The sequence below is a fragment of the Cydia pomonella genome, chromosome 13 (assembly GCF_033807575.1).
Source record: "Cydia pomonella isolate Wapato2018A chromosome 13, ilCydPomo1, whole genome shotgun sequence".
NCBI lineage: Eukaryota > Metazoa > Arthropoda > Insecta > Lepidoptera > Tortricidae > Cydia > Cydia pomonella.
Window position 1 is genome coordinate 24,379 of NC_084715.1, and position 17,045 is coordinate 41,423.

Genomic DNA, 17,045 nt, shown 5'->3' on the forward strand with positions numbered 1-17,045 from the left:
CCTACGTTCTTCACCCGCATCCGGTATTTACCCAACATACCTACCTTAATCGTTGAACCGCCGTATTTCAAAATGGCCCTTATTTTGTTATCGGCTAGCCGTATTGTAATACGGTGGATTATACAATACGACTGCGATACTTATATATAAATCCCCTCGTTAATGTAATTTCATTTTTGCTATCTAGTGGCAAACATCAAAGTAGTTATCTTTTACTTGTGACGCACAAGTGTGAGCAATGTAAAATACTATAAGTATTTCTAAAAAAAATTGCCTTGTTTATTGTGATTATACGTAGTAAAAGAAATTGTGATTAATTGATTATTAAATTCGCAAAATGCTGTCGTTTTATTTAAAATAATGAAATAATTAGACCAGTTCCGAAAGTACCGGGAAATCCCTGTTCCTATTTCCACCAGTACCGAAAATCCCGGTTCTTTAAAACAGTACCGGTTCTGCAATCCCTAATAAGGATGTTATGCCCATCACTAATCCTTCTGTGTACGTATATTTATAAACTGTCTCCGCCTCCAATTCGTGCGATAAGGACAACTGCAGCTCGGACTAAAATTCACTCGCAAAAAACTCAAAAATCGAGGTTTCGCTCTCGACTGTTTCCTCCTCCAAAACGCAACCAATCATTATGAAATTTTGGAAATTGCAAGAAGAAGAAATAATCTATGCCGCTATGTTTTGATTTTTTGGATATTTATTGTCATATTTGTATACTGTGCCTTTTTTTACAGCCAATTCAATTGAGCCGTTTTTGCGATTTTTGAGGCGCTGTAAGTTTCTTCAAAATAAAATAATCCAAAAAAGCAAAACATAGCGGCACAGATATTGATGATATTGATCTTATTTGAAAAAATCATTGCTCTAGGTTCTAAATCCAGGGAGGAAATAGTCGAGAGCGTTTGTATGGAAAAATCACCACTAGGAATTCCTCTTAACGCAGAATTGTCCCCAAGTAGTGTAAGTGTAAGCACAGCAAGATAAAGCGATCGGAGTGACACGGCCGCGGAGCGACGCGCGGCGCGCGCGGCCCCGCCCACGCCGGCCACTCGTGCTCTCGTGGGGCACTCGGCGCTCCGGTGGCTCATATCGTAATACCCAACACCCGGTTGCGATAGCAGGCGATAGTGCTTATCCAGTATTGATATTAAATTAGATTTAATGCTTAATAATCACTTCGTGTCCTCATTACTAAAGGACAGGTAAAAGGGATCACATAATAGTACATTACGATACAAGTTTTTTAATTTTACAAGTACGATAAATATTTTTTTTAATTACCTATTCGCATATGTATCGTACAACCTTTTACAGCACAAATAGCCTTTAAGAAATAAACAAACATAATAAAACTTACTAAGTACTTAGCCCTTTTTATTTTCGACATAGTTACATAACGTGCTAATTATCGCGGTAAAGTAGCACCAGAGCCTCCTAAGTAGGCCCTATAGGACTAATTCAGTTAGATGAAATTTAAACCATATTCAATTGGAACAGAGTTGAATTTAACCGCTTCTACCACGCTTCCGTTTTATTTCTGCTCGTCGGCCTGCTGCAGCACGGTGAACAGAGAGTACGAAGTCTTCACTATCTGCAACAAAATCATCGCATAAGTACATAACAAACATGTACAATACTAAATAAGAAAGTATTTTAAATGATATGTATACAATATACACGCATATACGAGTTGTTAACACCAATGATCAAGCAGTAACTGAAATTGGTAAGTATATACGCTGTACAGTGGCGATGTGTTTGTGTGTGTTACTAACTGCCATAAAGGACGCAAGGGATAAGGTCGCGAATCCGCCGGCGGACAGCCTGGCCGCCCTGCGCGCGCGCACCATGGCCAGCAGCAAGCCGCGCCGCAGCCGCACTCCGCACGCAGTCCACCCGCACGAGTAGGCCGCCGTCGCGATGTCCATGCTCTAATAAATACAATACATAAGTCTTTTACAATTACAACTTTACAAATGTTCAACACGTTGTCACTCGGCCCACTGCCCCCACTGGGGGCCTACCACCAAAGAGAATTTTAAATAGAGGTGTATTGTAAAAGAAAACTTTATAGCGACGTAAATTTACTGCCATCTTTCGACACATAATTAAAACTTTTAGAACGCCATCTGACTTTGATCCTTATTCTTTTACTGATATGAATATATTTTTTTAAATATTAAAAAGTGGCGCCATCTAATAGATCAAAGGTCAAAGATATAGCAGCGATGGCGCTACTTTTTGATATGTAACAAATTGAACACCATATCAGTGAAAGAATAAGGATTAAAGTCAGATGGCGTTCTAAAAGTTTTAATTATGTGTCGAAAGATGGCAGTAAATTTACGTCGCTACAAAGTTTTCTTTGACAATACACCTCTATTTCAAATTTTCTTTGCTACTAACATCGATCTTACGATATGGTATCTAAACTAAATTCTGTGATCTAATTAAGCTGGTTTTGTAAAAGTGACAACCTTAGAGCCACACTCACGTCATACTTATTGTATGGACTGACATTTATCTGACATTTGACGTGCCCCTCCCCCACAAAAATCGGCGGACTGTTTGGTGCAGAAAATTACAGATAGAGACGGTTCCGACTGGTTAAATGCTCTAGGGCGACAAATATTTTATTACCTCTCCTGAAAGCTGATTGCCTTGGTAACAGTATATGAAGACTTGAAACATCATGTTCAACAGATACGTGCCCATTGACGCCAGACGGACCAAGTTTCCATTTTGCTGTAAGAAAAAACTTATTTATTAAACACATGAACACTTTATATTATGCCTACATCCTTTGTTGACGACCAGTTTGGCCTAGTGGGTAGTGACCCTGCCTACGAAGCCGATGGTCCCGGGTTCAAATCCTGGTAAGGGCATTTATTCGTGTGATGAGCATGGATATTTGTTCCTGAGTCATGGGTGTTTTCTATGTATTTAAGTATTTTATACATACATACTTATATATTATATATATCGTTGTCTAAGTACCCTCAACACAAGCCTTACTGAGCTTACTGTGGGACTTAGTCAATTTGTGTACTAGTGTCCTATAATATTTATTTATTTATTTATTTTATTTTTGTATTTTTGTATCACTCACTTTTATTTATAGGTAGAGGGATAGCTATAGAGACTTGAGGGCATGTCTATAAAATAAAATAAAATTTCAAATTGCATGCATTACGACTAAATATCGATACCGAGGAAGCTGACCTCATCTGACCTGCCGGGCTAGCACATGATTGGCGCGACAGTACCTCGCCTAATATATATAGATAGACTACACGTCCCTCTTCAATTAACATAGATAAAGACGGGTCCGGGGAACAGACCTGTAGGCCTACTACAGGTCTGATCAGACGTGCATTGTGAACTGTGAGCCACTTGTGTATCTTAGGTCACAGTGGACACAATTGTATGGCCATAAAGGTTTCGTACACAGCCTGCAAGCTACGTACCGCGGTCAGTTGGAAGGCCGTCACGCAGATGATGAGCATGGATACGCCGAACTGCGCGAACACGGGCGCGGAGAAGCATGCCTGCAGCTGTGCGGCCGCATGGAGGGCCTCCTGGTGCCGCCGCGCCGCTACTTCCAGTCGCGACCACGCCTCCGCTTCTTGCTCCGCTGTCAGAGTGCCCTGAGAGTTTACAATTTTTGTAAACCCAATTTCAATTGAAGATACAATGTGATGGTAAAGTGTATAACCCATATTACGGCATAACGTATAAGGCAGCTATTTATCTTTGAACAAGATTGTTCACCCAAATATGTTGCCCAGGTGGGCGTTGGGTGTGAGGTCGTCGGCGAGGTGGCACAGCTGGCAGCGCGCCTGAGCGATCAGGGAGGTCACGAGCGTGTTCTTGGCCACGTTGAGGTAGGGTTAAGTACCTGCGCGGTGGGCGTGAGGTCGTCCGTGAGGCTAGCGAGGCGCAGCGCGGCGAGCTGTAGCTGGCAGCGCGTCTGCGCGATGAGGCAGGTCACGAGCGTGTCCTTGCCCACGTTGAGGTAGGCGGCGGCGAACAGCGCGCCCACCTGGTGTAGGTACGTCAGCTCGTACGCCGGTGACACCGACGTGTCGTACGGGTACCTGTTACATGTCGATAGGCACAGAATACATATCACTATACTATGCCAATTAAAGGATTTCTGAAGTCAGCCATTTTCTTCTCCTGACTTAGGTCAGTCTTGTCGAAAACATCTTCTGATAGGCTTAAAGTAAACCGAATGTTTTCTCGCTTGCATATTGGTCTAACATCTTATCCTAACAGTTCACAAAGATCAGTGCCGGATTAAGATATTTTGATGCCCTAAGCATTTCTAGACCATGGTGCCCCCTCATCAAGATTACATTGAATTTTCATAGTAAATTGAGTGACGTTTATTGCCGCATTACTGCTGAGAATAGATTTTTCAAACGCAGTAATGTTCCAACAGTAGGTAAGTGCTTCTCATTAGGCCGGAGGCCAAGTCAACTAATATCATAGTGTAAGCGAAGACGTAAGACAGGCCGTACTCCGCACAGGGTTTTGCAACCTCTAGAACTTTCCTGCGAAGCTCATTCGTGTGAGGGCAAAGACCTTCAGTAGGGGCTTAGCCATTGGCCATTGGTTCTTGTCAGAATAAGAACCAATGGCCACAACTGTCGTAAATAGCAAATTATTGACCTGACGTTTCAAGGACGGCATTGTCCCCAGGGTCTCGGAGAAGACTGGGTAAAGTCGACATCATTATCTTGACGTTGGAGGTAATTTTAGAACTTAATTAAACGCGATTAAGTCCCGTTTTCTTAAATAATAATGTGTCACAAATAGGCCAATAAAATTAGATTTTTTCGAATTCGGTCCTAAAAATGCATGTAATCCGAGTTTGCTTCATCCCAGGAGCTGTGCATAAATGTTTCCTCTTTTTCAGTTTTTTTTTGCTTGTAAATCGAAAACGGTACGTCCGTTGGAAAAATTGTTCTAATTATGATTAAAATTGATATCTGAGGTACCGAAATGTAATGTTCTTGCAATAAAATTTATTGATTGATTGAAGATATCTTAATATGTATTCGTAGTAAATTGTAAAAAAAAGATCGACATTTTTTATCTTGTTAAAATCATGTAATAATCCGAAAACGCCTTACCAGTGTCTGAATCACCAAGTGCTATGGTTTGGCAATCCAAAGGAAAAAAAATTTCCTAGGGATCCCAAAAGGTATGCACACCTCTTGGGATGGAGCAAACTCGGATTACAAGCATTTAAGACCAAATGAAAATATTAAAACAATTTCCAGTTTGCTGGGAATTAATTCCTCAATACGCTATTTTTCGATCTAATTTGATTGGCCTAAATCGTGAAAGTTTAAATCAGTGTTTTTAAAAGCAAAGGCTGAGCTTTCCATAAGGCTGAACGCGCGGAGCGTTCGATCGGCGCTGACGGAAGTGACGGATAGGCCAAAGGTCGAGCTGGAAGAAAGCCAGGCTTGAATTTGACCAACGGCGAGGTGTGAATGGCTGGACGTCCGGAGCGTCCGATCGCGGCGCGTTATCATACAATACAACCAATGGCGAAGTGTGAGCAAGGCAGAAGGCCCTGCTGCGAGAGAGGGATTTGGATCCATGGCCAAGTGAAAGTGAGGCAGTTTGCATAAAGTAGAAGGTCTAGCGTCGCATAAGACTTAACACCGAACTGCAAAAGAGTGGCTTGAAATCAAACCTATGTAATCACGATTCTCCTACTGCTCGGCCTTTGGCTTAACTCGAAAGCGCAACTTGATAAGATACTTTTGGTTTTCGGCCTTCGCGGGGCCCTTTGTAACACTTTGACAATTAGGCCGCAGGATCGCGTCTCTGCAGAAACTCGGCCTGGCCGACACATCTGGCGTGCAAAAGAGCAAAATTCGCTACAAAATCGGTAATCTACGTCGAGAAAATCGGTTGGCCACAAGCCCGACGGTAAGATTTTTTGGCCATGAGCTTTGAGGGCCTCCGCGTAAGGTTGGATGGAGATGTGCTTACGTGTCCTCACTCTCTTACGACCCTTCGTTATTAGATCAAAAAGTTTCGTGTACATAAGTACTACACTACGACTGCGATGCTGATGCAGCCTGTGCGTTTTTTTTCCTACGATTTTGGTGCCCCCCTAGACGTGGTGCCCTAAGCAAGTGCTTATTTTGCTTAATGGTTAATCCGGCACTGACAAAGATGGCTTTTCTTATTCAGTTTGCTGTTGACTAAGAACAATATTAATCAAGACCGTTAGACTACTTTCTTTTTTGTTCTTGATCCCACGAATAAAATATTTTTATGTAAAATGTTGCCAAGACGAAACCATAAGGCTCGCACTGTCAAAAAGTTATCAGATTTCTTGTAGAGCCAAGCTTCTAACTCTACAAGCCCTTACGTCACAAACTACACCTTAGTCAAAATACGAGGCTTGGCCGTTCCGTTACATGAACTATTGTATGAACCTATAACAAAAAAGTAATGAATAGTGAATTCATTTTTCACGTCACGCCCATGTGACGGTAGCGAAACGGCCAAGCCACATATTTTGACTAAGGTGTAGAGTTTGTGAAGTTAGGGCTTGAGAGTTAGAAGCTTAGCTCTACAAGAGATTTGATAACTTTTTAACAATGCGAGCTTTATGGTTTCGTCTTGGCAACATTTTACATAAAAATGTTTCAAAATTTGCAGAATTCTAATACAAACTTTCGTTCCTTAGTTGAAGGGGTTAGGGGGTAAAAGTTCCAAGTTTTAGATATTTTTGTTGTTTGTCTACTAATGAATGAATGAATGATGCTTTTATTCGACACACACACAACAACATTAAAATAGACCTCAATCTAGGTAAATTAGAAGTGACAGGGCTGCGGGTGGTTCCAGAAATGGATAACACTCAGCATGTGGCGCAGCACACCAGTAGTGTACCCATTGACACGTAAAACAACACAAAATATAAAAACAGAACCGAAGCCAAATACAACAGAATGTGCAGTTGACATTGTAATTTATTTATAAGAAAAACCAAGATATGTTTATTAATAAATACATACACAATACATAAATAAATATATAAACTCTGAATCACAGAAGTCGGTACAAAATACAGGTTGGTGTAGGTATACGAGTAGGTATAGGTCGGCTAGGTGGAGGTCGTTTGTTCCAGGTGCAGATGGTAATAAAGCTTACATACCAAAGCTCAGCTTTCTAGGACTTCAAGTAGTACTCTAAGAGTTTTGATGATCATCAGTGTGTGAGTGAGTGAGTCAGTGACGGAATCAATTTTTAGATATAGATAAAATCTAAAGTATAAGAGCTATTTATATATAACTATCCCATCAGCAGCGACTTGGGAGACGTTTTTTATTTACTTTAAGTTTAATAAGTCCACTTTTGACATTATATCCCGAGAATTTTGTTTATCTGTAGGGCTAAGATGGTCGGCTCTTTATCATTTGTCATCATACCTGTCACGTTCTAACAAGTATGTAAGCGCGAAAGTGACGGGCATAGTGACAAGTGATAATAATGGAACCATGCTGCCACCGCTGGTATAAATAAATCCAAACCCAAGTTATGAGAGTTCAAAAAATGACAAAGTGTTTCGAGAAAAGCTAGGTAGTGCCGTAATGCCGTTACGCTTCACTTGGCTCGTCTTGCGTCAGATGATATTTCCGGTAGAATTTACTCCTGATGCTATGAGTCCGCTACTTGCAGTTTTAGCAGTAAGTAGGTGTAAACACTAACCAGGCGCGCAAAGGCAGCTGGTTCTTCTCGGCGCTGCCGGCCCAGCCCGCCACCGTCACCGTCGTCAAGCAGAAGTAGACCAGTTGCTGTTGCCACGTCTCTCGGTTGCAACTACAATACATTTCAGTTATCAGAAACATAAAGGATATTATATTGATATATGTTATGGAGAACTCGGTCTATAAGGAATGACCTTCTTCAAGCTCTTTTGTCGCTTTTAACTCTTGTTTTGCTTGCTTGGTCGATATAAGGATAAGGATTAAAGCTCTTCCTTTCTGCCTATGTTTGAGTGACGTACCTACATACACGTCTACATAAAAAAACTGCATTCTTGAAAACTACCATCACCACCATCTTAAATGGCAGATGACTGACTAGAAGTCTATAAGCCAAGAAGTCGCAGTCGATAAACACGATGAATCGAACGCGCGCTCCGAGAATGACTGACACCAAAAATAATATTCAAGAAAATTTCCCAGCGTCTAACAGACACCTCAGATGACCGGAGGGCTGGCAGCTACCTCGGCCAGAGGATAAGCCTGGCCATCCAAATAGGCAACGCTGTCAGCCTTCTGGGTACCATAGGCATAATGCATGAAGGTGACCTGGGGAGCATTTTTTATTTATAAGTTTATTTTAAGTTCTATTATATAGTAGTATTAATTTTATTGATTAGTTTATTCATTTTGTATATATTTATTAAAATAACTAATTTAAAACTAAAACAAATAAATCGAACTTATGCTAACACACAACAACTTAAAACTAAAAACTAAATATAAAAGATCTCCCTCAAATCACTTCCTTCCGGCATTACATTTTGTTCGTTTTTTTAAGTTATATAATATGTTGCTTGATTAATAAAAGCATTATATTAGATTTAAGTTTTACCACGAAAATAAAATTTTCTTCCTGCTCTTAACAACTAGGGCATATTATACGAGTAAAACATTTTCACATAATTTAGGAACGAAAACAGTATATTCTTAGGTTTAAGATTCTTTATTTCTCACTAAGAATTTGACAATTCACTTACATGAGAACTTAAAGCTATACAAATACATTCATACTTTTAAAACGCCAAGTTAAGTGTTTCGTGACTGTTATCCGCTACATATTTTTATAAAAAAAATGTATGACGGCCTGTTATGAAGTGATACTCGTATTTATAGAATAAGGAAAAAATGGGCTAAATTGTCTATTTTTTTATTTAGTGGAAATCGCCACATTAAGATTGTAAAGGCCAAAATTGTCACAAATAAATACACACATATACAGAACCCCTAGTGTACATTTATTCAATAGCGTGACGCGACGTACGCGTTTGCGTTAAGTCTCATTTTGTATGGGATTTAGAAACAGCGCCCCAAGCGGGACGTTTTGGAAACTCAAAATCCCATACAAAATGAGACTTAACGTAAACGCGTACGTCACGTTTCGCTATCGAATAAATGTACACTAGAGGTACAGATATACAGTTTATTTTGTACGAAAAGGTAAAAAGACTATTTCAAAAATGAAGGAAGAAATATTAGATTGGACCTGGGGAGTCAAAAACTAGTCCTTTAGTCGCCCAAATAAAAATAATAACCGATAAATTCGCGTTTTTTTCGATTTTTGACAAAGTTGCGTTCGGCGGTCGAGGTCACAAACTTGGATTATTCATTATGTCATAAACATCATAAACAAGTCTCCAAAAAATCAGAACTACCGGATTTGACGCAAACGCTAGTGTATAAAGTTATTGTATTATTTAATTTGTTTTTATTTCAAGTAGAAACATTGCAACGTCCTGCTCCTGATATCATCATTAGCTGCTACCCACCAGATCTTGTAATTACCTGTCAACGATCTTCTTGCCGGGCCCTGTCTCTGCCGCCAACAATGTATCCGCGCTGCCGACTAGAGGCCGCAGGGTCCCCGCGCGCGCCACTACAGCAACGATCTTGGTGGTCTGCGCCAGGTTGGTGAACAGCACGAAGGCCGTGCCCGTCATCAGCGCCACATCGCCCCAGATTAGGAACAGGTCCACCACCTGGATGATCAGGTATGTACCTGCGACATATGGCTTTTGAGAATTTATTGAAAGATTTGGTCCTACACGGATTTGGATCACCAAAGTTTACTGTCCCGTTCCTGTGCGCTAAGAATAAAGGAGCTTTAGTTCTACTTGAGACGTATCACTTAAAACCGACTTGGTTTTGGCTGCATCAACGAAAATTGTGATCACAAATCAGAACCTAAAAGTATGTTAACTGGAAGAAATCCCTTAAAGGGATAAGTTCGCCTTTGTACTGTTTATCCTGTGCCATATTTATATTTTGTCTTTTGTACAATAAAGAGTTTATACATACATACATACATACATGTTTGACGGAACAAACTTTTTCCTATTCCTGGTAGTTGAAAGAACGGTGCTAAATACATTGTATAAAATATATGCCAAAAGTTAAGATAATAATTAAGTACAGTGTACTAACACTTATAGTACTGGCCTAATCGGCAAACCTCATAGAGATGTTGGTGTTCAATGAAAGATCATAAAGGTCATACAATTCTTGGGTAATTTATAATATTATGGCATCATGTCCTGCTAAGTAGGTAACTCTAATCGAAACATTTTAATAGTAAGTGCATTGCGTATTCAGGAAGGTAAACAATTATTTACGAACGAGTGTGAATTGACACGAGTCCGTAATTCCTGTACCACCCGTGGCGCACACAATGGTTTTCAGCACACTTTTGAGGAAGAAAAGGGAAACAAATAACACGTTTGTCTAATTTTGTGCGTATGTTATAGTCAAAGTCCGATACACAGTCTCTTCGCGGAAGGACTGGTTTATCCTAGGTTTGGCCAAAGCCATCAGGCAATCCCCGAAATACATTTCAATTTCGCCCTTTGCCTGAAGTATTTTTAGTCAAACCCAGGAGCTCCTAACTTTTCAGTCAAACGTCGAAAGTAAATTATTCTGTTTCGGTTTTGGCCTAGTCAATCCTAGAAGCGACTGCAAAACTCGGTCAAACGTTGATCTGAACATGTTTAAACAGGTTCATAATGTCTCTCGCGGTGTTCCGACCGATTGTTTTGTCATTTCATGTTCGTTCATTGAGCGTGCGGGCGTGTAATTGTGTAAAATTGAAGATGAGTGAATCAAACGGTGTTGTTGTTACTAAAAACGTGGATAAAGAAGCTTTAAAAGTAAAGTTTAAAGAGAAAATTTCTAATTTGAATAAAAATAAGTGTTCATTTCACATAAAAAAAAAACAGTTGTATGAGCAGATTATCAGTGAGGTAGAATCCGCTAAAGTAGCTGAAAAGAAAACGTCTTTGCAGTATCGCCGTCTCAAACGCTACGACGTTGTTTGTTTTGGGGACGAAAAAAAATTGATTAAGCCATTGTCAGATACAAAAAATATACAATACTACGTTACGGATGACGAGTTATTCGATGTGATTGAATGTGCTCATCAGGAATGTGGTCATGGTGGTAGAGATCTCACATTGAAAGCTTTAAATAAAAAGTATGCAAATGTCACAAAAGAGTGCGTAAACTATTACTTGGATTTATGTGAAACGTGTCACAAGAAAAAGAGTCAGCCTAAAAAGGGACTCGTCGTTAAACCGTTATTATTTAAAGAGACTCACGCACGGGGACAAGTGGATCTTGTAGACATGCAGACGTGTCCTGACCGTGATTACAAGTATATTTTAAACTACCAAGATCATTTGACAAAATTTGTGATTCTTCGTCCCCTACACACAAAAACAGCACAGGAAGTAGCGCACAATCTCCTTGATATATTTTGTACTATAGGTGCGCCTTCTGTGCTTCAATCAGACAACGGACGAGAATTCGCCAACCGTGTCGTAGAAGAGTTAAAAGTAATGTGGCCCGAATTGTCCATAGTGCATGGCAAACCACGTCATTCTCAAAGTCAGGGAAGCGTGGAGCGTGCAAATCAGCATGTACAGCAAATATTGTTCGCATGGATGGAAGATAATAAAACTAATCGTTGGAGTGAGGGCCTCCGATTCTGTCAACTGAAGAAAAATTGCGCATACCATCATGGCATAAAACAATCGCCATTTGAAGTGACGTTTGGTGAGTATATTAGGGCGCGTTCTGATGACCCGCGCCCGCTTCGCGCTCGCCCAGCGTATCAGCACCCGCGTTTAAGCCCCTTTGTGTTGTATGTAATTTGAGTCTTATGACACTTCAATTAGATCTCAAATTGAATTTATCGAAGTCCACCCGCGCCCGCCCCGCGCTTGACCCGCGCCTGTGCGCGGGTTGTGCGCGGGCTGTGCGCGGGGCTGCCGCGGGGCGAGCGCGCGTACAGTACAACGCGTGTGCGGGTTCTGCGCGGGTACGATACGACGCGGGTCAAGAATCTGAACATGCCCTTACAGGGTGTAACGGGTAGCTAGCCGAAACTTACTATGAGAAAGTCCTTTCATTCATCCTTTCAACATGACCAAACCATCTAATAGTTTAACTGCGAAAATAGAATAAACTTAACATTTTATGAATTCTTTTTTTTTAGGACGAAAAGCTCATGTTGGAATTGAAACACTACCAGATTCAATAAAAAAGGTTCTTCAGACCGAGGAAGAGTTAGAAAACGCTATTAACTCGTCTGGTGAGAAGCAGAATAATACTGATGACACTAGTAAGTAGCAACAAAAACCGTTTCAAATTACTATATTTTTAAATGTCAGCTGAGAGTAGGCGTTCCTCGAACATAAATTACGCGACGCGAGCGCTGCGCAAACGGTACGCTTGCGTCGCGTTACTCGCGTTCTATGAGCGGCCGGCCGGCCCATAGTGCGTCAGTCAGGCAGCTGCAATGCAACGCGAAGTTTTTTTTAAATTATAAAATAGGCCCGCACTTGTCTGCCATCTCACCGTGGTAAGTGCACGCCAGTACAATTACTGCATGCTCATAAAACGCGACGTAATCGCCGGGTTGTCGCGGCGCTTACGCGGCGTTCGCGTCAAGAACACGTACACCCGGCGAATGCTATGTGGGGACACCCTCACTTATAATTGCTATTTACATGTGTAATCTGATTTAGCTAAATAGGTACTTAAGTATATGAATTTTAATATAAGATAGAAAAACATTTAGCTACTTCCACACGAGAAATGGCAAGTTATGCAGTTGTTAAGTGCACCGCCCGCCCGCCCCCAATTTAACGCAATGCAAGCGATACAATGCACTTGTACCACCACCGTTAACTTTTCTACACGTGTTTCGCCCCTAATAACGGTCTAACTGCTGCTGAGGATGCCCCGTGTAGGGGCGAAACACGTGTAGAGAAGTTAACGGTGGTGGTGGTGCAGGTGCATTGTATCGCTTTGTATTGTATTAAATTGCGGGCGGGCGGGCGGTGCACTTAACAAATGCATAACTAACTTGTCATTTTTCGTGTGGAAGTAGCTAAATATTTTTCTATTTTATATTATGATGGACTTCTGCAAAATAACGCCTGATTCCATTAATTACTTATATAAATTTTATTTTAGTACAAAGAAATGAGATGGAAATACCTGGACCGTCGTCGTCAACTGTGAAAGAAGATACTTCTGTCACAGAAAAAAATAAGGATCACTATATTGACAAAGTTCCTAGATTGTTGCCACTAAGAAAGGAAATAAACTCTCCAACAGTTGAGATAACTTCTTCAGACATCGTTTGTTGTATTTGCCAAAAAGAGAGCTCCGGCGCACATACGTGCATTATTTGTAATCAGGTCGTGCATGTTATTTGCACTGACAGCATACTTGGCGCAGACTATGAAGGCTTCGGAAGTAAAGTTACATGCAGACGTTGTGCGCAGACAGAAAATATAAAAAAAAAATAAAGAAAAGGCGATAGAAGGTCTTCAAGCTCAGGCTGATATTATGAAACAATTATCTGATCAAAAATTTCCGCCAATCGCGATTGGAAAAACTGTAACCTTACCTATTCCCAGCTTTGACAGAGCCAAAGGAGATGCTCGAAATGTTTTGGGTATCATACAAGATAAAACAGATGATGGTTTATACAGAGTAGGCACGAAACACGGGACAATAAACACACTTTTTTCGAGGAATCAAATAAAAGAATGCAAAGAAAAATTTCTTAAGATCGAAGATGTGCCTGACGTTCGGCTGTCTCTTAGAGAAATCAGTGCAAAGGATTCAAAATTTGGTGGCCAAGGCTTTATAAAATGCCACTGCAATAAAAAATGCTCTTCAAAATTATGCAAATGTAAAAGATCTAATGTATTGTGCAATTCTAAATGTCATAATGCCTCACCATGCCAGAATAAAGATTAATTTTTCATTTTAATTACCTAAGAAATTATTAAAACAATTAACATTAACATTAATGCCTCACCATGTCAGAAAAATGATTAATTTGCCACTTTAATTACCTAAGAAATTATTAAAACAATTAACATTAAAGTTAATGCCTCACCATGTCAGAAAAATGATTAATTTTCCATTTTAATTACTTAAGAAATTATTAAAACAATAAACATCAAAATTTTAAAAATGTTATTTTTTTTATACCTAATCTTACAAACTAACCTCCGTATATTCCAAAGCATTTATTTATTTAATACTTTATTGCACATCGTACAAAAGGCGGGCCTAATGCCACACAAAGCATCTCAAATATAAAAGTGAAAATCACGTAAGCTGACCAATCAGGTGTCAGAACTGGCAGAGTTAAGCGGTTCTTAAGACTTGAAAGCTGCTTAAATGATAAAATGCTTCCAAATATACGAAGATAAGACACTTCATACCTATATCGGAGTTTGACTCGTCAAACCCCGATTTAATAAAATTGTGTTTTGACGTTTGCCTGACCAAATTAGTCTCTCCCAGGTTTGACGAAAATTGTTTAGTCAAAGGCCGAAAATTTACATTTGTTTGGGCTTTGACTAAGTCATTCAGTCTGACCTGAGGATTGACCAGTCCAACCTAGGAGCGCCGGAGCTTCGGAGTTTGCCTATAACACGTACATTACAGCTCTAGGTCGAAATTTACAGACTAGGATTTACTGACCGCATAGTATAGCAAGTGTGATGAAAAAATACATTATGAGAAAGTGTGATGAAAACATATTCGTACTTCGTACCTAACAGAAACATAAAGGAGAGAAAGCCATAACAATTATACAAGATGTTCTGTTCTCTAGTGAGGCCCTCCGGCGCCCAGAACCCGAACAGCTTCAGCGCCGTGATCGACACGCTCACCGAAAAATTCACGTTTTTCTCAATAATTCCCATGTTTTGCTATTTTCCCACAAGAAGGTTGGACTTGAACTGATTCAATACGAAAATGAATTGTTGTGTGTCTATATAATAAGAGCTTACGCGACAGATTTGAGGGGCGCACAACATTTTGCCGCCTGTTCAGGAATTTTATAGAAGCGTTTTAATGAGCCATTAAATCATTGTAAGATTGTAAACCTCAGACGTCTTTGAAATAAGGTCAGAGGTTTTCAAGGTCATGTTTAATATCATATTATTATGTTTTACGTTATTTTTACGGGCGCGTGTTATACCTTTTGATGAAATACTTATCAGAAGATCAAGAGTTTTTTTAGCAATGACAAGAGTATTATTACTGTATCACTATTTTGTTCGTGTTATCAATATTGGCTTTATTTCAGGTCATAAAAACTCCATAAAAAACTCCATAAAATTAGTGTGATCTACTTAGCTTATATTCCTCTCATTCATGAGTTTAACGTAGGCTGAGTAAGTGTAGTGAGGTGACTTACGTATCATCATTATTATCATCATGGGACCTTGTAGTACAAGGTAAAGATAAGTCAATACAACGTTTGTACTTCAATTTCGCCAGATGTTTCAAGCAACCTCATAGCTACGCGAGAAATAAATGCATCTTCAATAGAACTGTTCGCCACTATAACCTTTCATGCGACTTTACATTCTCCAGCTGACAGGCCAAGCGCTTTAATTTGTAATTTTTCTATGATTTGAACATGACCGTCAAGTAAAAATAGTGTCACTTCTTATTTAGATTGTACTGAAAAAGCACATTACATCTCATAAAAAACGAACCAGTGGAAATATGTAATTAATAACATATGCACGCACCTACATAATAAATACACTCAATTTTCTGCACCACAAATGAAATTGTATTACTTAATGATATATCAAGGGGTGCAAAGGTTGCCGACGGGCGTCCCTGCGGTAATAGCTAGGTGGTAATAGCAGCGTGCGCAATTACAAACACACACATTACGAAATGGGCTAACCACCGCCTTGCTTTCGGACCCACTAATAATACTAATATAAACACGGCCACGAAACTGCCCAGTGTTTACTAAAGATTGATTTAATTACTACTGTGTTAGGGTTCCTTGTCTCGTGCAATGCCATAATCATTATATTTTAACTTGATTTGACTGATGTAGACGGAGTATGGTTGAGTTAATAAATATGTTTGCATTTCTTCACCTTAATCCATTGCAATAAGGTGAAAGAATGTGTACATATTTGTGAATTCAATTAGAGGTAAGCGGAAATATGTATCCCACCAAAATCAATTTCATGTAAAATGTTGCCAAGACGAAACCATAAGGCTCGCACTGTCAAAAGTTATCAGATCTCTTGTAGAGCCAAGCTTCTACTCGTAACTCTACAAGCCCTAACTTCACAAGCTCTACACTTTAGTCAAAATATGTGGCTTTGCCGTTTCGTTACATAAACTACTGTGGTAACCTACAACAAAAAGTAATGAATAGTGAATAAATTTGTCGGCTTAGGCCTATATGACGTTAACGAAACTTTGACTAACTAACGTGTAGAGTTTGTGAAGTTAGGGCTCGTAGAGATCTCATAACTTTTTGACAGTGCGAGCTTCATGGTTTCATCTTAGCAACATTTTACATGAAAATGATTTTGGTGAGATACATATAATACAATACAATACAATGTCAATATGGCTACTTACCTCTAATTGATGAGATTTCACTTCTTTTTGTAAGTTGCTTATGATAATCTTCCATCCGATTTACTAAAAATACTAAATATGTATTATACTATTTCTAACAAGGAGTCCCTATATAAATTTTCAGACCTCTAGCACCAAAATTTGCGGAAGTCTCATACAAACATTCATCTCCTTTTTTCAAGTTTTAGAATTGTTTTGTCGTTTGTGTACTAATACTTGCTTAGATACCAAATTTCAGCTTTCTAGGACTCCAGGAAGTACCCTGAAAGTTTTGATGATCATCAGTGAGTGAGTGAGTGTTTGATAGTT

The 17,045-nt window shown here is 39.6% G+C and overlaps 1 protein-coding gene across 2 annotated transcripts; it reads right to left on the minus strand.

Annotated features, from left to right (window-relative positions):
• Positions 1–1,007: 1,007 nt before the first annotated feature.
• On the minus strand, positions 1,008–16,776 carry LOC133523939 (odorant receptor Or1-like). 2 transcript variants are annotated; one of them, XM_061859657.1, is made up of 8 exons: positions 14,887–16,776; positions 9,597–9,810; positions 7,756–7,866; positions 4,055–4,109; positions 3,480–3,659; positions 2,653–2,757; positions 1,788–1,943; positions 1,008–1,603 (listed from the first exon to the last, which is right to left on the minus strand). In XM_061859657.1, exons 1-8 carry the CDS (start codon positions 15,035–15,037, stop codon positions 1,544–1,546), a joined length of 1,032 nt encoding a protein of 343 aa, XP_061715641.1. In that variant the 5' UTR covers positions 15,038–16,776; the 3' UTR covers positions 1,008–1,543. The 2 variants fall into 2 exon arrangements, with proteins under 2 accessions (XP_061715641.1, XP_061715640.1); XM_061859656.1 differs by having other exon boundaries at positions 1,010–1,603; positions 3,911–4,109; positions 14,887–16,774.
• Positions 16,777–17,045: the final 269 nt, after the last annotated feature.

Coding starts and splice junctions, on each gene's coding strand:
- LOC133523939 (XM_061859656.1), bottom strand. CDS start 15,037: ATGGGAATTATTGAGAAAAACGTGAATTTTTCGGTGAGCGTGTCGATC. Junction 2,758..3,479: donor CGGCCTTCCAACTGACCGCG/GTACGTAGCTTG, acceptor TTTTTCTTACAG/CAAAATGGAAACTTGGTCCG. Junction 1,944..2,652: donor GCAATCAGCTTTCAGGAGAG/GTAATAAAATAT, acceptor TGTATTTATTAG/AGCATGGACATCGCGACGGC.